Source organism: Microtus pennsylvanicus, chromosome 11, assembly GCF_037038515.1.
Source record: "Microtus pennsylvanicus isolate mMicPen1 chromosome 11, mMicPen1.hap1, whole genome shotgun sequence".
NCBI classification, from domain to species: domain Eukaryota; kingdom Metazoa; phylum Chordata; class Mammalia; order Rodentia; family Cricetidae; genus Microtus; species Microtus pennsylvanicus.
The window spans coordinates 99,504,530-99,526,054 of NC_134589.1; the positions used below are offsets into that span (position 1 = coordinate 99,504,530).

The following is a 21,525-nucleotide window of genomic DNA, read 5'->3' on the forward strand; positions in this document are numbered from 1 at the left end:
TGACTTACCTATCACACTGTCATTAGCAGATGGGAGAATCCAAATGTGAATTCTGGCCTTAATTCCCAAGCCATGCTCTGCCTTCTGAAACAACCCAGCAGAGAATGGGACATGGCCTGAATCTCAGAAATCTCCTGGGTCAGTTTGAATCCTGCCTGTAACAACTGTCTCACAGTTGCCTGTGGGCCCAGCTCCAAAGCCGCAGTCCTACTGGGAGCACATAGTCCCAGGTAGCAGATGGCTGGGCCTTGTGGGTCCCAATCAGAGGAATGCTTGCTGGGGTCTCCAAAAGCACAGTAGACCCTAGACAGCCACATTTTCTTCTGATGCAGGTTCATCTCCACACTAGGGGTGAAATGGGCTGATGCCCAGGACGGTTATTTGTACATTTGCTTTGTCCAGCTAGTTCAGCCTCATACTTCCTGCCTGGGTTTGAACAAGACTCATGTGTATCGCCAGGATAGGAATTCTCAGATTTTTGTAGAGGCTCCAGCCTGTGCTCCCAGGCATCAGTGGTGCAGGCTGCCCATCCTGGTTAGGTGGCCTTGAGACATGCCCAAGACATCCATCTACTAGAGGGGCCCTCTCACTGGCTTCTTGCCCTGGATCTTCCTCACTGTGCTGTCTTTCTCTAGGCAGACAGGTTCCTTCCATGCATGGACATTAAATTCCCAAGTGGCAAAGCAGGGTTCTCAGAGGTGAACAGGAATGGGCCAGCCTATCAGACGACCACAGAAGCATGTGTGCAATAGAACCACAATGAGGGACCATGCTTACAGGGGCTCCACCAGCTGGCGCAGACCAGCTAAAGAAGGCTCTTGTCTTCCTAGAGAGGAGACCTGAGGAACAAATGCTACAAGTCAGGAGCCCTAAGGAGCAGGTGTCTGACCTCACACAGGTCCGACTGAACCCCTTCCCTATATCTTGTTGGAGACAAGTCCTCTACCCATCTCCCTAAAACATGCCTGCAGATCCTGCCCTCCCAAGTGCAGAAGCAGGCAGTCTGCCTTTGAGAAGCAGTTTCTGTGTCTCATGACCAAGACCTCTGCCTAGAAGTGGTTTTAGAGCCTGTAGACCCAGCACAAACTGGGACCTCAGCCAAGAGAAAGGGTCCCCTGCGGAGTCAACTGGTGTGCTATGCCAATGACATTGTGCACATTCAAGTGACTTTTTAACAAGGGCTCAAGTGGGCATCCAGAGCTGCCACAGAGAGAGCACCCACACTGCACCCCCGACTGCCTGAGGAGCCTGCCAGAAACAGTGCAAGGGAGTTTTGTGTTCCTGGGCAACTTTTACCCATCAGAGCTGCACCCAAGGGGACTTGAGTGGCCTGCTTCAGTACCCATTCACCACTCAGTCTGGTTGCTCATTCTTATATCTTGTTTTTTGGTTTTTTTTGAAATTAATCTTGTTGTGTTGCACAGACTGTCCTCAACCTCCTGGGCCCAAGTGATCCTGTCCTTGGGCGCTTCATGCGGAGACCACAAATTTCCGCCATGGTACCCAGCTCCATTGCTCTTTAATGGAAGTGCTTTGAGCGGATAGCACTTTAGTGGAGAGCTGAACACCACATAGCCAACATAACTAGTATGGCAACCCTCAGCTTGACCCCTGGTGAGAAATTAACAATGGAGTCAACACTTTCTTTGAACTTTTACCTTTTTGAGAAGCTGAAATCAAAAGCAGCAACATGGGAAGGGATCTGAACCAAATGTGGGCCCAGTCCCCTATGCCCCATGTTGATGCATGGCCGCTCAAAGTCACACTGTGGAGTCTGCTTCTGAGACAGGTCCTACCATGTAGATCAGACTAGCTGGACTAGGGCTTCTCCTTCCTCAGACTTGAGTGTGCTGAGGTGACAACCGTTGGCCAGTATGCTTGTCTTCTTTATGTGATTCTGGTGAGATACTGCTTCCATGACCTACCCTGCGTTCCTTAAACAGCCCCTTTTGTTTCTGCATCTATATGAGCTAAATTTTACAGTTTCTTTGTGAGTTCTTTGAGGAAGAAGACAATGTGTTTATTGGAAATGGTGCCAGAGTGAAGGTCAGGCTGCCCTTGTAAATGCAAATGTCAGCCTGTGTACAGCAGCCGCCACTGGCCATCCTAAGGGCTGACAGGAAAAAGAAAGGGCTAGCTTCTGGGGAGCCAGTGTTGAGAGACCCCATGACCTCTGACCCCAGGATCCCTTCTCTGCACCTTTTCTGAGCATCTCTCCTTAATTTTTACCCTGGAGTTCTGGACGCACACTCCAGTGGCCTTCGAGGGAGGTCTCCAGGGAGGAGGCAATGCTGTCTTTTCTCGCAGTGCTCTTTTTTCCTTTTTCTTTCTTTCTTTTCTTTTTTTTTTTTAATAGTGGCAAAATATACCCAAGCTGAAATGGCAGATGCGGCCATCCTCAGCATGACGTCCTGTGGTGTTTGTTCACATCACTGTGCTCTGTGGCGTTACCTTACCTCTCTCTTGCAGTCTGTCTCTGAGAACATGGCCCGCCACACCCTGAGCCGGTCCTTGTGCTGCTGTTGCAGCTTGTGCATTTCCGTTTAGCCACTCTCTGCTCTGTGTCCTTGGTTCCCCAGCTGGGGCTTTCCAAGTCGTCCCCCTCCCCCAAATATGTCTAAGACAGGTGTCAGGATACTTCCAGCATCCAGGATTTGCCTAAAACTTGACTTTCCCCGGGGTCAGAAATGCTTAGTTCGCTCTGGTTTGGCTCTGTTCCTCAGACCCTCTTTCCTATGGGCATTTCCTCCTGTATTTCCCATCTTTCTGTAGGTCCCAGATAAAACTAGCAGGCAGTTTTGTCCTTTTGTCCCCTGATTTTTCTGGCAAGACCAGAAGTTAGCAGTGACTCAAATCTTTGCAACAGGATTGAACCTTCTCTGTCTCTAACCATATTAAGTTGGATGAGTGAGGGGTTGGCGCATCAGCCACATGCTAGCCTGGCATGCACAGAGTCTGAGTTCCATCCCCAGTGCCATAGAAATCAGGCCTGATGGTACATGCCTGTAATGTACTTAGGAGGCAGAGGCGGGAGGATCAGAAGTTCCAAGATTCTCCTTGACCGCGTAGCAGAGTCTGAGGCCAGACTATATGAGACCCTGACTAATAAAAGGAAGAAAAGATGTATAAATGAGCAATTTTTTTCTTAAGTCTCCTGACCTTGGCTCGTCTTGGGGGACAGCATGGATGTGTCCTGTCTACATGGTGGGCTGCCAGTCTGGGTGCCACTCCAGCCATAGCCCTTCTCCCTTTGTTCTTGCTAATGCTCAGTGTCTGTCACTGCTGTGTCCTTTTTCCACCTCACCTTCGCCGTTCCATTGTTACAGGCTTTCTATGATCTGTCACTGTGTTTTCCCTCTAGTCAGGAGTGGCAGGAAAGGACGCCGGCGTGTGTTCAGCCTGTCGGAGGCCGACAGTCACGGCGGCCACTGGGTTTAGTGCTTCGACCAGCAGCTGCCACGGCACCTCACGCACAATCAAATCAGGCAGGTCTCCTTCAGGAGCCCCCATGGGCCCATGATATCCCTGCCACATGCAACAGGGTTGGCATGAGCAGGGCGGGAAAGCTGGGCCTAGAGAGCGCGCCATCGCCACCCCAATCTCGGCTTCCCTGAAGTCAATTCTTTCCCTTTCTGTCTTCTGTCTAAGGCCACACCCCCCAGCCCAGTTCCCCATGGTCAGTCTTTCCTTGGTATCCCAGAGCGTTGTATTGTTCCTAAAGTCCTACCCAACATCAGGCTCAGTGTAGCTCCCCAGAGTCAGCCCTGAGCTGGAGGCCATGTCCCATGTGTCCATGCAGATAGCTGCAGTTCAGCTCACTCCTGACTAGAATCGAGAGCGTGTGAAAAACAACCTACAGTGTTCTTTCCCAAGCAACAAATGCAGCTCTCCAGGCCCAATGTTACCGCCTTGGTAGATGACACCTTTCCATTGCTCCAGTTACTTTAACATTACCAGGAAAGGTGCCAGGCTCTCTTTGTCAGGGCCACCGCTGCTGCTGTTCTAGGATTCACACACACACACACACACACACACACACACACACACACACAGCGTGCTAGTTGAGGTGTCCATGTGCTGACAGTGTCAACAGGAACCCTTCACTTTCTTTTCAGTTTGCCAGCTGACCCTCTGCGCTTTGCATCAGCTTGCTACATGGAGCCCACCCTCCCTCCCTCCCTCCCTCCCTCTCTCCCTTCCTTCCTTCCCACAGCACTTGCCTGCCTTTCCAGCCTATATTCAATGTGTCCACATCATTTCTAGAAGCTATCCCTTACTTTACAAAGACCAGTGAAGCCCTGCTCTATAGCTGTAGATCACATCTGTGGGGGTCTGCCAAGACATTTCCAGTACGCTTACAGGCAGAGGCTGGAGGCCCTCAATCTTCTGGGAACACAAGCTTGCTGTAGCTCCTTCTCTTTCTGTGACTCTGCCTCCCCAGCCCATGTCCCAGTGCCCAGTCTGTAGCCTTTAGGCCCAGAGGCCTCAACAGAAAAGAGATTCCAAAGGTCCAACAGGTCACCTTTGCTGCTCAGCCTTGGAGCAAAGAGTGGCCTTGCAGTGCCTTCCCCAGGGAAACCTGCCTTCTCTTTTTTGCCCCTTTGGTTACATGAACTTGCTGCCTATTTTCAGGAAGAAATTCCTAGTGTAAACAGCAATTGATGGTGGGTGCAAGAGGGCATCCTAATGATGAAGAGTGCTTTTAAAGTGGAACAGAAACATCCTTTTTGAGAGAGTTGTTGCTTTTCTAAAGGCACCCATTCACCTCTATGACGTTGTTAATGGTTTTGCTCTTTTTTGATAGCTTAGACTATAGTCCTTGTGCCTGCCTGATTATTCTCATCAGCAAAAGCCCCATAGAGAACCAGGAAAGAGGTAAGGGCCCAGGAAGGCGATACTTCTGCTTCCCAGTCCCAACACCAACATCAGGACAATTCCATGTGTTTCCCATGTTTCCCAGCTGCCCAGCCATGGACCCTGTCTCCCAGGAAGTCTCAGACCCGTCTGAAAACCTTCATCAAGGTGACAACAAGTTCACACAAGGTCACAACAGGGACCTGGGACCTGTGTGAAGCCAGCCCAGCTCAGAGGAATTGGTACACAATGGAACAAGTTAGTGGACAGCCAGAGAAAATAGCACTGATGGTGTGAACAGCACTTCTGGGCTCAGCTCATACCTGTGTCTCTTTTTGCATCGGTTCTCACTGATACCCACAGCCCCTCAAGCAAAGATGGGCCCAGAGCCACAGGGACTGGCTTTCTCCAGACTTCCTCTCACTTGCTCCCTCTCTTTTTCCTTTTTAAAGAAAGGGTGGAGTGGAATAGTAGTAACTCAGTGGTAAAACATTTGGCTAGCATCATGCATGCTAAAAAAAAAAAAAAAGTAAAGAAAGCCCTTAGGAAAAAGGCCCTTCTAGATCCCAGTGTGCCCTGGGAGGGCCGTGTGTGCTTCCTTTCCCTGCTCTCCACCCCATTCTTCATACCGCCTGGTTTTATTTGGTTCTTCATTCTTCCATCGTTTGGCTCTGTGTTCTGTTCACTTTTCTGTTTTATTTTGGCTTAAATGAGAAAACAAAAATGAATTCAACCAGAGTAACATTAAACCAAAACAACACCCCATATGCCCTCTAAGTCTCCTCACATGACTCCAGGGCTGAATAATCACCATCTTCTGCCCGAAGACTGTTAACCCTAAAATCCATACAAGCATCAGCGTGCAGCCCAAGTGACACTCCCAGCACTGCTCTCGGGGTCTTCAAATGCCCAGCCTCTGCAGTCTTGGATGGCATTTCCCTTGAATGCCACACATTCCTGGCTGACTCATCACTGAAAAGCTAGTGGCCGTAGTCTATCTACAGTCAAATCAGGGTTTGTAAAGCACCCAAACAAACAACAACAAAACCCAGCTATTTAGCACGTCAGGTAGAGGTTGACGGCTCCTCTTCATGGCACTTGTGGGAAGCTTCTGACAGTCATGTCTTTGACAAGCCCATCATCCCCTCGGTGGGTGCAGAAGGCAAAGACAAACCATAGCACCAGATTTTAACTATTGCATTGGACTCCTTAGCAAATACCTCCATGTGTAGCCCCTAACAGTCGCCTGGGATTGCAGGTGTGCAGCAGCCTGCTTGCTTCCCATTTATGTGTTTATCGGCAGGCAATCGGCCATGACTCATCCTGCACACAAAGCCTGCCCAGGCTGAGTTTCACTTTCAGTGTCTACGTGTTGGTGTCGCACCAGGCCTGAGTTTTTCCCTGCTGTCCCAAGTCGGACCCCCAGGTTCCTGACATACTACCCTTAGGACTTTAGCAGCTTCTGGGTCCCTAAAATGAGTAGGTGGAACCAGGCCATGCCCTAATACCAACAGTCTCCCCGCAGGTTTTTCTGCCTTGATACAGGACAGGAGTGGTGGGTGCCAGCTGATTACAGTGTCACCACAGCTGAAAGTTTCTCTGCTTTCCTCCCTTAGATGCCCCCACAACTCCAGAACAGCCTCAGCCTCACCTTATAGTCCAGTCGGTGATTGTGAATGAAATGGACGTCAACTCCAAGCCCAGCAAGAACTTGGCCAGGAACTCTGAGGTGGAGACCATGCACCTGTCCCCCAGCCTCCTCCCTGCCCAGCAGCCCACCATCTCCTTGCTCTATGAGGACTCTGCTGACACACTGAGCGTTGAGTCGCTGACCCTTGTGCCCCCAGTCGATCCTCACAGCCTGCGAGTCCTCACTGGCATCCCCCAGCTTCCTGCACTGGCCACAGCAGGCCCAGAGACCCCAAATGAGGACACTGTATACCCAGAGCCTGCGAGCCCCACAGAGCACTGAGTGGGCACCCAGGGATCTCCCTTTGTGTGTGCAGCCTGCTGGTAGGGACCCAGTGTAGTTTTTGACAGCAAGACACATCGGGAGCACCCACAGTTCTCCATGGCCTTGGAAGCTGTCCCTGATACCTCTCCCTGCAAGACAGCCATGGACCACTGGAGTTTCTCATTTGCTCTGACCTCTTCCTGAGCAGGCTGGGATCCCAGAGACAGCCTTCTGTGTACAGGTGATGGCACTGGCCGCCCAGAGGGGTCCCGACAGCCCCGGGTGGCACCCTCCTTCAGGCAGCTCCCTTGTTTTCTCTCCCCATACGCACAGAAGTGGATAAGGTCACTTTGGGTAGAACTCTGTAGAGAAGCACCTAGATAAATATCTCTTTCAGGCTATTTATTTCTGGTTTTGGCAACAGGTGAAGAGATTTATTTAAAAAGTACTATTTGCAGGGGGGGAGCAAAAAGAAAGTCCTCAACCATGAGGCTCCAGGTCACACTAGAAGCACCAGCTGCTAAGGCTCCCCTTCTGTAGAACTTGGCCGTGTATTTATTCTGAAGTTGTGGGTGTCACTTCCTCTGTTTCCCTGAGTGATTCTTGTTTCTCTGTCCCAAATTCTACAAGCCTGGGGGATGATAAAATCTCCCCCTCAAACATTCAAATACTTCTGAACAAGAAGAACTATGGCCATATGGAGTGAGGAAGCCCGCTTTTGTGCTGTGATCTGGGTGATGTCTGCCCTGCTCAGGATACCACACAGGCACAACCTGCAGCAGGCTTACTACCTTCTCCTTCATCAAGAAAGACCACTGAGACCAAGGAGGCCCTAGTCCAAGTGGCCATGACAGGAGTCAAAGGATTTAAGACACAGGAAGTCATCCTCAGATGTAACCAGCTTCCCAATATGCATATGGATGCCCAACCAGGGGCCCAGCTGCAAATCAGGTGACCCAAAAGCAGACTCTTCCCTTCCCTGTCCATTGCTGCCTCTAGCACACAGCTTGTTTCAGTATGAAAATCCCAGCTTCTCAGTATGTGCCAGCAAAACCCAGATCTGTCCTATCAACCCCCAGCTTTCCTTTGCATGCAGTCAGCCAGATCACCACTCATGGCTCCATGGCAAGGCTTTCTGTGTCTTTCCTGCCAGTACGGCCTCATCCAGTGTCACTATCTACCAAAGGCTAACCACGAGGGTACCCTGGGGAGGCCTGTCACCATCTGCCCATCAGAAGTCCTTGCCACCTCTGTTCAGCCCACTTCCCTGCAGCCCCAGTGCTCCCCAGGAGGGGAGTGGTGCCCGTGTGGACTGGCCTCTCTGGTCTTTAAAAGCACTTCTGCCTAGAGGCAAAAGCTCCAAAGGCAGTGGCAAGAAAGGATGTGCCGAGCCCCTGGAAAGGGAGGAGAGTGATAGCCACCAAAAGAAGGGTTCTCCCAGCCCCCACAACCAACCCTGGGTATTTCTTGATCATCTGCAGGAAGGGGTAGTCAGAGAAGCAGGCACTTTGGGTTTTGAAATGGCAGTTGTGAGGGCAGCATAAATGTTATAAAATGCAGTGTGGCCGGGCGGTGGTGGTGCACGCCTTTAATCCCAGCACTCGGGAGGCAGAGGCAGGCGGATCTCTGGGAGTTCGAGGCCAGCCTGGTCTACAAGAGCTAGTTCCAGGACAGGCACCAAAGCTACAGAGAAACCCTGTCTCGAAAAACAAAAAAAAAAAAAAAAAAATGCAGTGTGGCCAGAGAGAAATGCCTGCAGCCAACCTTAACCCACCCGTGCAGGTGGGCCCCACCCCTTGGGACTAGCCTCTTCTCTGCAATCAGGAGGTTTCAAGGAAGGGAAAAGGAGCAAGGTGGTGAGCAAACTCCGAAAAAGCAGCTGCTATGAAGTATTCATCAAGGACAAGCCTGTCCTCCAAATCTTGTAAGATTGTTTCCAAAGGCTTCCTGCAGCCAGGCACCCAGGGATACCTCCAAGTGTGCAAAAATGAACTTCCTGTGCACAGAGTCCTTGGCTCTTTGCTGATGAGGGGGTCCTGGAGGAAGGAGCTGGCCAGGATGCTTCCTCATTAGGTCTTGATGGCAGCGGGCACAACCCAGTCCTCAGGAACACCTTACTATCTTGGCAGCTGCTCTCCAGGCAGACCCAGCCAGAGAGAACATACTGGGTCTCCCATGGTCAGCCATGGGAGGTAGAACTGAGGGATATCAGGTCTAAAAGGTGACGCAACTTCTGACTTGGAGGTCCCAGAATCAGCCTTCAGAACCGTTAGTCCCATCTCCAAGGGCATGCATGCCGTGCCTGCCCTGGTTTCTCTCCCTTCTGCCACTGCCCTGGGGCAGACTAGCAGAGCTGTCCACATAAGCCCCACATCTCAGTTTTGACCATCACCATAGAGAATGGAGCACTGCCCCTCCTATTTGGAGGCATGGGCAGGCGGGATACTTCCCACAGGTCAGACTCAGTGTAGTGGTGAGCTCTCTATGGTGGAGGTGGTGGAAGAGGCTTCCAGAGCTGACCCTCTGCTATCTCACCCAGCCTAGCCACCCACCCACATACTTGGATTGCCAGGGGCTGGATGACTACATCCCCTCCTAAAGACGACACTGGCTTTCTCTGTGGCCTCCAAAATGCACAGTTGTAAATAAGGCACAGGTAAGCCAGGTCTGGTCTTTTGTAGATGCAATAAATATATTTCATGCAGTAACAATGGGTAGAAGGTTAAATGCTTCCTCCCTCAGAGCTGAAGCTGTAAGGGACAGTGGCAGAGGGGGACAGGGCTGGGAAGCTCTGGCCAGGGAAGGGCCTGCTTCTGCCAACAGGATTTAGGCTTTATGGGGACTAAACCCGAGGGGAGCATGAAAGCTAGAACTTCCTTGTAAGTTGGAACTTGGCAATAAAAAGCAAAACCAATGGTCCAGAATTGTGTCCTGCTGTTCCTTGGCACCATGGCAGGAGGCTGTGCCCGTCATGGGAAGGGTCATCAAACCCCTTCATCAGTCATCAGGTGGAACGAAAGTTCTGGAGACCTCACTGCCATCTCCAGCTCTGCTGCAGTTCCCGGGAGCAGTTCTACCCACAAAGGGGGATAGCATCTCAGATTTGCTCTGCCTCGGCTGCTCCAAGCCTGCTGCCCTCTGCCATGTGATATGGGCTGCTGTGGCCCTGCCTGCTGGGATAGAAGCAGGAAGGGCTCCCCACCTGAGACAGCCAGGTGACACTGGTGGTCACAACTCCTGTACACCCCAACATGTACCAAGGTGAGCCCTGGAAATCTCTGGACCCAGAATCACAGGGTTCTTTATGGCTTCTGGTGCTCTGTCTTGAACCTAGTCCAGAAATGCCTGAGGACATAAGAGTCTTGAAAGCAAACCCAAAAGAAGAAGCTGGACACTCAACCTCATATAGGATCCTTACAGAAGAAACGAGGCCCAGCCCTGTGCTGGCAGCCAGCATGGCCTACTTCTGTCCTGTGGTTGTCCTAGTTCTTAGAAGCCCAGCCATGATCTGGGCCTGGGAAGGCTCTGGGGTCCCTTGAGTGGGGTTACCAAATGGAGTCAGCTCACCACTGAGGCGTCAGCTGAAGGCCCACCTTCAGCCTCCTTTCCCTCACAGCACTCCTGCTTGGTTGCGTGGGCATTCACATGTCTGAATGCTTTGGTCTGTGGAAGGAACATACTGGAAGCATGCACAGGAAAGGAGTGACCTCAGGATGGACGGGGCCAGGAACAGCTGTTGACTATCCTGGGTCTCCAAGAGCCAGGCCCTCAGGGATGGAGAGACCCGGGTGAGGGTCCCCTAAACACAGATGAGGAGACAGGAGGTGCAAGTCCCCAGGCTGGGACAGGAAGGAGGAGCAGCAGCACTTTTGCAGACATGGATATGTATTGGACTCATCTGGAATTCAAGTTCAGAGCAAGAAGCACACACGCCAGACCTAGCCATCAAAATCCTTTCAGTACCCCCACTGAGGGCCCTCGACATTGCCTGGGCTCAGAGGAAGTGCCCACTCAGGGTGGGCCTAGAGCCCACCTTAACACGGGTGTGGTTGCCACTGACTGCTGCTACCAACACCCACCCACCCTTGCAGCTTCCTTTACCCCCATAGCAGCCCTGCTTTGGACTTGTGGGCATGTGGGCATGTGGGCATGTGTATGTCTTGGTGTCTTCAGCCTAGAAAAGGAACTTACTGTAAATAAACTCAGGAGGGTAGCCTCGAAGTGGGGAGAGTTAGAGGACTCCTAGTCATAGCAGCGTAGTGTGTGTGAACATACATGCATGTATGTAGAAGGTGGAAGCCAGAGGTCAACAATGGTCATCATTCCTCAGTCACTCTCTAGACCATTTGTTTTGAGACAGAACCTGCCTGTCTCTTTGCCTGCAGTTCACTGGCTTGCCTAGGCTGGCTGGGCAGCAGCAAACCCCAGGAATCCTCTCTCTACCTCTCCAGTGTCACCTCGCCTGACGTGTGTGTGTGTGTGTGTGTGTGTGTGTGTGTGTGTGTGTGTGTGTGTGTGTTCTGGGCATGGAACTCAGTTCCTCATGCTTGCAAGGTAAACACCTTACCAAGCACTTAGTCCCCAGCTCTTTATAAGTTGACTCTCTCTGGAATCTGTTACAATAGAAAACTGACTAATCTCAACCAGGAGACTGGAGGCTAGGCACTTTCCATTCTCCTGTTGTGTCCCCTGTAGATCAGCCAGTCTCTGTCTCCTTGGAGATCTGTCACAGTGTGTCCCACCCACTGCAAGTGGGAGGGGCAAGTAAGGGCGGGTAACAGCATCCTGCCTACCAGCAATCTGAGTCCCTCACTGGAGGGGAAGACCGCGTCCCAAACAGCCAGATAAGGAAAGCACCTTCTACTTCTGTCTGCTTCTTCATGGCTCTTCAGGGTACTAGGAAAGAACCCTCAAGGCCTAAAGTGCCTTTCTCCAAAAGAAGGTGGGTTTGGCATAACTAGACACATGGGTTTCCCAGGAATTCACTCTGGGGTATATGATGCTCAATGGGGCGCTTGCATGCCTCACTCTCCCGCAGGCACGCCACGGTGCCCTAGCATTGCCCCTTTGTGGTTCTACCACCCAGACTACCCACATCATTAAGGCCAGAGGTACCAGGCTCTGCGCTTAGCCTGACGCCTGGGCCTTGCCCATCCTCTGGTGTTCCCACACCCCAGCTCAGCCTAGGGTACTGAAGTTGGAAGTCACACCTAGAATAGAGGACCCTGTCCTACCTTTGTCCACTTCCAGCAGGGTGGAAGTCACAGGAGTCTGTTCTCCCATGACTATGGCAGTCACAAGTGCAAACTCAAGCTCAGCGCAGCTGGCACTCTGGAAGATGAGAGACACCATTCCATGCCTCTCTCCCAGCTTCTCATGCTCTGCAAGCCTCATGTCCTAGTAAGTGAGTCACCAGGCTCTAGGTCCATGTTCGTAGGGCTGTGGGTCTCCATGCCTCATAACCTTCTCCTTTCCCTGAAGACATCAGTCATGGGGCAAGGACCCACCCCGATAGGGTGATCTCATATGTTCCTCAGGCTGCTGACATCTGCAAAGGTTCCAGAGATTAAGACACAGATGCCTTCCCTAGACAGTCATGGTGCAGAACACTTGCTTGCCAAGAATGAGCAATGCCACACAAGCAAACTGAAAGCAAATCCAGGGAACGCACTCTTGGAGTTCTGATGGTGGTGTTTGGGTTTTGTTGGCATGTGGTGTGTGTGTGTGTGTGTGTGTGTGTGTGTGTGTGTGTGTGTGTTCGTATGTTTGCAGTTAACGTGTATATGTGCATGCATGTGAGTTTGTGCATGTGGAGGCCTCAGGCATTGTTTGTCAGTGCCTTAGGGTCACTATTGTGATGAAACACCATTACCAAAGCTACTTGAGAAGGAAAAGGCTTATTCAGCTTCCACTTCCACATCGCTGTTCATTATCAAAGGAAGCCAGGATAGGAACTCAAAACAGGTCAGGAACCTGAAGGCAGGAGGCAGAAGCACAGAGGGGTGCTACTTACTGGCTTGCTCCTCATGACTTGCTTGGCCTGATTTCTTATAGACCCCAGGACCACCAGCTCAGGGATGGCACCACCCACAATGGGCTGGGCCCACCCCCATCAATCATTAATTAAGATAATGCCCTACAGGCTTGTCTACAACCTGATCTTATAGAGGCATTTTCTCAACTGAGGCTCCCTCCTCTCTGATAACTCTAGCTTCTGCCAAATTGACACAAAACTAGCCAGCTCACTAAGTACTGTCCACCTTGATTTTTGATACAGGGTGTCTCTCACTGGCCTAAAGCTCACCAATTAAGCTAATATGGTTGACCTGCAAGCCCCAGGCATCCTTCTTTCTCTGCTTCCCCAGCCCGGGGATTACAAGTGCACACCACCATGTCCAACTTTTTTTTCCAAGACAGTTTCTCTATGTATCCCTGACTGTCATAGAACTCACTCTGTAGACCAGGCTGGCCCCAAACTCACAGAGATCACCTGACTTTGCCTCCTGAGTGCCAGGATTAAAGGCATGCACCACCACTGCCACCCAGCTCCCAGCTCTTTTCTTTTTACTTGTTGTCTTAGTTAGGGTTTCTATTGCTTTAAAGAGACACCATGACCACAGCAACTCTTATAAAGGAAAACATTTAATTGGAATAACTTATGGTTTCAGAGATTTAGTCCATTATCATCATGAAAGGACATGGCAGTATGCAGGCAGACACAGGAGAGGAGCTAAGAGTTCTACATCTTGATTCACAGGCAACAGGAAGTGAACTGTGTTACTGGGTGTAGCGAACATAAGAGACCTCAGAGCCCACCTCCACAGTCTTACACTTCCTCCAACAAGGCCACACCTACTCCAACAAGGACATACCTCCTAATATTCTCCCTATTGGGGCCATTTTCTTTCAAACCCCCACACTTGTGTCCTTAGGACAAACTCAGGTTTTGATCAACTGAGTCAGCTGTGCCCTCAGCCCTTGCATCTTTTTTTGAGAGAGGGACTCACTATCTAGCCCAGGCTGGTCTTATACTCAAGATCAGTCTTATACTCAAGATCAGTCTTATACTCAAGGTCTTCTTCCCCGCTCCTCCAGGACAGGATTGTAGTGCCTGCACTATGAGACAGTATGCAATCCAGGAACTAGGCTGGAGATTTAAAACACACATACACACACGCGCACACACACACACACACACACACACACACACACACGAGAGAGGGGGAGGCACCTGGGTCATCCTTGAAACAAGAATGCAAACTTCATTGTGCTCCAGGGAAGTTTATATAGGGATCCTTAACTGATAACCACACCCCAGCTCTTGGGATTTCCAGCTGTAAAATCCATCAGAATTCACTCCCCCGCCATCAGGAACTCATGAGGGTCTTGGGCTCAGAGTAGCTGCAGGCACTGGAAAACAAGTTGTTTCATTCCAGTAGGCAAAGGGCCTGAGGCAGGCAAAGAAAGCCAAGGGGCCAGGGGTCTGCAGCCCCAAACACAGGATCACAGCTGTGCCCCTTGCCACTCCCACCTATGGATTTAGCCAAGTCCCATGCCTGCCCTGTCTGTTGAAGGGACTCCATGTTGAGAGAGGCTTGCAGCACCTCGTCAAGGCTTTTCTCTTGGATGGGATCAGCAGGGTGACAGAAGAAAAGAACCAGGTCACAGTGGGACTCAGAAGTCAACTCAAGACTGTCAGATGAAAGGCCATGTGGTGTGTGGCACAGCTTGCAGGTCACAGCTTGCCATGAGCTGTGTCTGCTCTCCTCCATCAGAGCACCCTAATTCTGCCAGGCTGAGGGTGACCGAGTCTATTGACAGAATTTCCCAGAGCCTGACATGGGACACTGGACCTGGAAAATGAATGGGCAAGGCCATAAATTCCCAACCTGAATTCTCATATGGCCCAGCTTTTGGCCTCAGTCACTCAGATTAACGCTGGTATTATCCAGGCCTTCCCCAGCCCAGCCAGCAATGCCTGGAAGAATTTTCCAGGGGAAGATGCATTGGAAGCTTTCCTTTATCATCCTTAAAGAGTCTGTGTTCCCCCAACCATGCCCAATCGGATGGCAGTGCTAGCTCCAGAGGCAGTCAGTGTAGCCCTGCCCCGTGCTCAGACCCACGGGCACTAAGGAAGTGGCTGAGCCTTGCAAAGATCAGCTTCCCCAGCAGAGGGTGGGTCTCTCCCTGGCAGGTCCTTGTTTGAGCAAACCACATGGGGGCAGGTCATTGCCCAGGCTAACACCTTAAGCTAGAACCAGCTAGAATCATATGGGGTTTGAAGAATTCCTGCTACTAGCCAGGCTGTGATTCCAGCTACTCAGATGGCTAAGGCAAGGAATTGCTGGTCCAAGGCCTGCCTGGGTAACTTAGGAGGGCCCCGTCTCAGAAGGAAAACAAAATCAGGCTGAAAATGTAGCTCATTGGGAAAGCACTTGCCTAGCATGCCCCGGAGGAGGAATTACTCCTGTCACCCAGGGTCACAGTCAGATGGACCCCAGGACCATTAGGTTTCTGACATAGCTCTGTGTGGTCCAGGCAAACTTTCAAGTCATAATCACCCTTCCTCATCCTCTTCCCTACCTGTCGGATGGCTGGGATCACCCCACCTGCCAGATGGCTGGGAACTCCCCCTGTTGGATGGCTGGGATCGCCCCCACCTGTTGGATGGCTGGAATTACCCCACCTGCTAGATGGTTGGGATCACCCCATCTGCTGCATGGCTGGGATCACCCCACCTGCTGCATGGCTGGGATCACCCCACCTGCTGCATGGCTGGGATCACCCCATCTGCTGCATGGCTGGGATCACCGCACCTGCTGCATGGCTGGGATTACCCCACCTGCTGCATGACTGGGATCACAGAGGGGCAATTGTTCTGGTTAGGTGTAACTGGCCTTGATTACAAGCTGCCCAGATTTCTGCTGTAGTTTTACTCCAGAGTGCAGCTGTGGGAAGGCTCTAGAAGAGATGAACACTTGGCTTGAGGACAGGGTTACCTAAGTCCTAAGACACAGAGGAGTAATCTCCCATCCTCCTTCATCTGGGACATCAGTGCTCTCGGGCCACAGCCGCTCTCCTGGGCCTCTGCCTTACTTGGCTGCTTGGCCTCCGTAATCCTGAAGTCGATAACTGTCGTCATATCTGGATGTATATGTGCTTGTGTGTATATATATGTGTGTGGATGTATATGTGCCAGTATCTTGCTAGGAACGTACTCATGGGTGCAACAGGCAAGGAGAGGGTCCTACCTAGGCAGTCCATCCTGGCCACTCCCACCCCTCCCTGTAGTACCTGAGCCCTAGACCCTGGACTGGAAGACCCCAGCCCATGTCCACCCCAGTACCTTGGCACCTGCCTTTCTTCCTCTCCTCCCCCTCTGGCCGCTGTCACTTTCCAGAGGCTTTCCTGAAGCCTGGCACCCCTGTGGGGAGTCCCAGCTTTCCTGTCACAGAACACCATTTTTACTTCCTGGCGTCTGTCATACTTCAAAAGGTTTTTGTTTCTTTGAACGTTTGCAGCACCCAGCCCAATTATTTGTTGGCATAGGGTTCTAAAGGACAGAGTGCACCCAGACGGTCCCAGATGGCAGGAGTGGGGGCCCGAAGGGAAAGGGCACCTGACCACAGCCCTGCTAGAGACCCTCAGTGGAACCAGAGTTGAGCTGAAATCCAGCTGTGGGGAGGACTATAGAGCTGGTATGTACCAGGTCCCAAGCCCTGCTGTCAGTTTGTCCCTGGTAATGTCCTTGTTTCCCCTAGCTGCCCCTGCCAAGGCTAAGTCGGTCCCTGAATGAACACCTTGGATGGAGACCTGGGGACACAGCAGGCAGGGCTGGTGTGGCCTGAGAAGAGAGGTACCCCAAGGCACCAAACATGTCTGTCACACATGTCAAACCACAGGCTGAAAACTGGAAGCCCCCATCAGACACAGCTCCCCCTGTGTTCTGTTTGGCCTCTTCAGCTGGTACGGTGCTTCCCCGGTATGAATGAAACCCTGGGTCTGATCTCCTGTACTGCACAAGCTAGGTGTGGCAATGCACACCTGGAACCCCAGCACTCAGAAGGTAGAGGCAGAAGGAATTTGAGATTAAGGCTGGCCTGGGCTATGTAACAAACGTCTAAAAAAAAAATTTCAACCTTGGATGTGACACAGCCATCACCTCTGTCAAGTCCCAGAACATCCCAAAAGAGGTCCCCGACCCATGGACTACTCACCCCCACCCACCCCTGACAGCCACCAGTTTCACCCACCCGCTGGTTCACATCTTACCTTGTGTGTTTATATCATGTGTCTGACTTTGACCCTCAGCATTCTGCCATTGAGGTTTATCCGTCCTGTGGCATACATTAGTACCTTGTTTCTTTGCAGCTGAAAACTATCCCATCCTGCCTTGTCCTGTGTGTTCACCTGCTGGTCAGTGGGCCTTTGACTTGCCCCTGATTTGGCAGCTAGGGCGAGGCTTCTTAAGCCAGTTTAGTTCAGCAAGCTAGCTGAACTAGAGGACTAGCTGGGAGCAGCTTCAGCTGAGCTCAGAGATGAAGCTACTGCCCTCATAAAGGTCAGACAGACAGACAGATAGACAGGCAGACAGACTGACCACTACTGCCAGCCTGTACCACCTACAGTAAAAGGCAAGGTGACTACCTTCTCAAGCCTCCACGTCCTCATCTGGGAAGTGGGTCCAGGGAAGGCAGGCTGCCCTCTTACACTCTGGGTTCCCCTACAACACGTTTACACTGAGAGCCCAATCTGCACCTTGGAGATTTACACTGAGAGGCCCAATCTGGGCTGGCTGGGCCTGGCTAAGCCGAGGAAACAGAGACGGGCACAGAGAGACACGTGCCTGCACAGGGCTCTGAGACCAAGGGGTACACTCGAGTTCTGGGTTAAACAGCATGGGAGGAGGTTTGGAACCTGTAGGTGAGAGGCGCTAGCGTGGCCCAAGGCCACATGGGGAAACGGCAGCGTGTAATTGATACAGGAGTCCAGGATGAATTCAGGAAGTAGCATCACAGGTAGAGTGGGCAGGGCTGAGGCAAGGTGGGAAGAAGGCCAGATTTACATAGGGCTTGGAGAAGATTCCAGTGAACTCTCCCTGCGTTCCACATGTGGCAGTGGTCACCTGTCTCAGGCATATCCAGCGTTTCCTGCTGATTCTCTCACTCCCACCAGCCACTGGAAGATCTTGCACCATGGTGTTAACTGGCAAAGATTTTCCTAGGAGGACAGCGATTCCCATGACCTCACCGTCAAGGGACAGCCCTGCCTGACGCCTGGCCAATCTCCCTCCAGATTTTCTTTGCGCAGTTTGACAACTGAATTATGAAGTAGATGTCTATTTATGTTCTGCTTGGACACAGAACCTCCTCGTCTCAGCATGGCTCTATTACTGGAAGCTTCCTCTCTAAAGAGCATGACAAGTTCTGAGGCAATGCCATGTCCCTTGGGTGAACTGTTGCCTGAGACTGGACGTTAATGTTGCTTTTGCTTCCTCATTCTAATTCAGCCTGAACTTTCCAATACTGTGGCAAAAGCCTAAAGCAGTCAGCTTATGAAGCAAAAAGGTTTGTCATGGCTGGTAGCTTAGAAACGCCAGATCGGAAGATGGTGGGCCCTATCTCTCTTTTTTTAGCACAGTGCAGGAAAAGGTTGCAAAGCAGAACTGTTATCTCATGGCTAGGAAATGAAGAGAGAAACAGACGGAGGGATCTGCAATCCCCTCCAGAGCATGGCCCCGTGATGGACGACCTCCCACTTCTCAGTTGTGCCACAGCCTGAGCACTCCAGGGCCTCTCAAGGCCCCAAGTATAATGGTCACCTTACCTACCCTCACCTCCACCTACTGTTTCCTGTACAGAAGTAGCGAGTGTGGCGTTCCCAAACAGCATTCATACGGTCCTAGCTCCAAATGGAGAAAATGATAGGACCATGGCCGTTCCTACCAGCTAGAGAGGCAAAGTGCTCACCTCATCACAGCTTCCTGGCCCAAGTGCTGTGCGTGTGTGTGTACATGTGTACATGTATGTGCATGTGCCCGCACGCACAAGTATGTGTGCTCTTGTGTATGCATGTGTGGAGGGAAGAAAGGCCAGCAGCAGCTGTCATCCTCAGTCACCATCTTCTCTTGAGATAGGGTCTCTTGCTTTCCCGGAACTCAAGTAGGCTACACTGGCAGGCCAACAAGGCCCAGGAAGACCTAGGGATCCACCCGCCTCCACCTTCCAGCACTGGGATTGTGAGTGTGCACCGCCATGCATGCCTGGCTTGGAATGCAGGCCCTCCTGCTTGCACAGCAAGTACTTGTCCAGCTGAGACTCTCCTGGCCTTTTAAATGCTGTTATAAGCCCCCCAGTTCTCAGCCCAAACCCCTCTTCTGTGAAGCTGAGCCTGCACAGGCTTTCCTCTCTGCCCTCCACATTCCCATGGGTCACAGCCACCCCAGCTGCAGGTCTGGTGTCTAAGCCATGGAGAACCCACCTGGTCCCCAGACAGAATGCTTTGTGTCTCCACCCGATGCTGGGAAGTTGCCTCAGCAACAGGAGGTCAGTGGTAGATTCTGTTTTGTGTTGTTTTGAGACAGAGTCTTACTGTGCAGCCCTAGCTGACCTGGAACTCACTGTGTGGACCAGGATGACCTCAAAGTCATAGCAATCCATCTGCCTCTGTCTCAAAGGCATGTGCCACCACTCTCAGCTTTAGAAGTGCATTCTTTTATGCAGAAGAGGAACAGCTGAGGCCCAGACCAGACAGCCTGGTGACTTACCCAGGATCACACAGTTCCTGAGAAGCACAAACGATTTCTGCTAACTGACGTCTCCTACACGCCAACAAGGGAGTCTCCACACCCCGCCTTCAGCTGCATCTCATCACTGGTATGCCAGGACTACTGGCAGTGGGTCCAGCCTTGTCCTGTGTCACCCGACCGCTCTGGCATCACACGTGAGTCAGTCTGCAAGGTTGCTCCATGCCCAGGCCCAGTGCCTGTCCTCTCAGAGGGAGACCTGGGCAATGGTGAGGGGGAGGAGAGGGGGTGCTCATGGAGCCTGGAGGCTCACCGCTCCTGCTGGCACCGCCCACCACACCCTGGATTGCCAGCAAATTCCTGGGAACTGCTGAGAGTCTGTGCAGCCCCTTATCTTCTCTTGAAATTGCTTATCTGGCACACCTGCTGGTTTTTCCTATCCTATCAGTCCTCCTGGAGTCAGCCCTACAGAGCCGCTGCTGTGGGTGCCTTGGAGCACAACACTCTCTGTTTCAGCCTTAGCTACGTGGTCACCAAAAGCAGGTGACTACGTGCTGACGCCCTCCCTGAGAGGCAGAAAGGAAGGGCCTGGATCTCCCATCCTGCATACTGACTTTACACCAGGCTCCATATGAGGAGCTGGGAAGACAATGAAAGTACATCAATTCTGCAGCAAGCCAGGAGTGCTGAGTGCGGAAGGGAAAGCCTGGGAAGGGTGGGGTGTGGGGTGGATGGCAGGAGCAAGCCAAGCACAGACGCTGGAGCTGCACTTTCAAATTGGGCAGTCAGGGAGTGGATGCTCAGAAAGGACAGCTGAGCCGAGATCAAAGACAGTAGAGCAAGAGGCGCTTAAACCTTGGGGCTCAGAGTACTTCAGCAGAGCAAGGGGCCTGGGGCACGCCCATGGTACTGGGAGGGACGGTGGCCACAGGGAAAAAGAAATGGCGAGATGATGTGCTAGGAAGGCCAGGATCCTGCAAGGCCAGGGAGGGGACTTGGGGTTTGCTCTGCAAGGTTTTTCTCTAGAGGGCTGTGAGCAGGGTTATGATGTGGATCTCCACAGACACTCAGATGTATGCTAGGCAACCCTAAAGCCAGTGGCTGGCTAGGAGGCCCTGCTGTAGACCAAGATCCTCTGTCTGGTAAGGTCTTGCACTACATCCCGTCACAGGGCACTCATATGCACTCACAGGGACACACAGACCTGAATTTACCAACATTCTCAATGGCTCAGAGCAAGTGACTTCACATCTTGGAGCCTCTGCTCCTAGACAACAGAGTGCAGATTCCTTCCTAAAGTGACTGTGTTCAGAATACAGCTGCCAGCTTCCTCCAGAGGAGGGTGGCAGCTGGTTACACAGGGACCCTCCTGTCCCTCAGCTGCTGGCTGCCTTGGCTCTGACCACCAGGAATGGCCATGAACATGCTATCTTGGGCTGGGCACCACAGGCCTGACCATTCATGAGTCCCTCTTGTGCACTGATGAGGATAAGGGTGAGATCAGGAAATTGAACCCACACCCTTCGTCCTTCCTTAGCCCACACGTTCCTCACAGCTGTCCCCTCTGTCTCCACCAGCTCCACCTTCCCATCTTCTTCCCCATCACCATCTTCTTCACCTCCATCTCTCCTCATGTCAGCTCTATCAGCATTTCTGTATCTCAGCCTCATCCTCCTCGGTGCTGGCCTCTAACTGGCGCTCCTCCTCCTCAGCCCTGTGCTCTTTGAATTGTTCTGGTCCATCTCCTTTACTCTTCCATAGATATACAGTTGTCGTGCTTACCTCTTCTGTGCTCAGAGGAGAAAAGTGAGGTTTCTGAGTGTCTTAGCTAGGGTTCCTATTGCTGTGAGAAGACACCATGACTATGGCCACTCTTATAAAGGAAGACATTTCATTGGGGTGGCTCACAGTACAGAGGATTAGTCCATCATCATCGTGGTGGGACATGGCAGTGTGCAGGCAGACATGGTGC

General features: G+C 51.9%; 1 protein-coding gene across 8 annotated transcripts in view; it reads left to right on the plus strand.

The window, feature by feature from the left end:
* Clec16a (C-type lectin domain containing 16A) overlaps nt 1-9,732 on the plus strand; it is a 218,684-nt gene extending 208,952 nt beyond the window's left edge. For 3 of the 8 annotated variants that reach the window (XM_075942026.1, XM_075942033.1, XM_075942028.1), the window contains exon 23: nt 6,471-9,732. In XM_075942026.1, the coding sequence (XP_075798141.1) occupies nt 6,471-6,826 (356 nt within the window). In that variant the 3' untranslated portion in view covers nt 6,827-9,732. Of the gene's footprint in view, nt 1-3,361; nt 3,486-6,470 lie in introns of all 8 variants that reach the window. The other 5 variants (XM_075942032.1, XM_075942031.1, XM_075942027.1 and 2 more) reach the window with 3 other exon arrangements.
* Nucleotides 9,733-21,525: the final 11,793 nt, after the last annotated feature.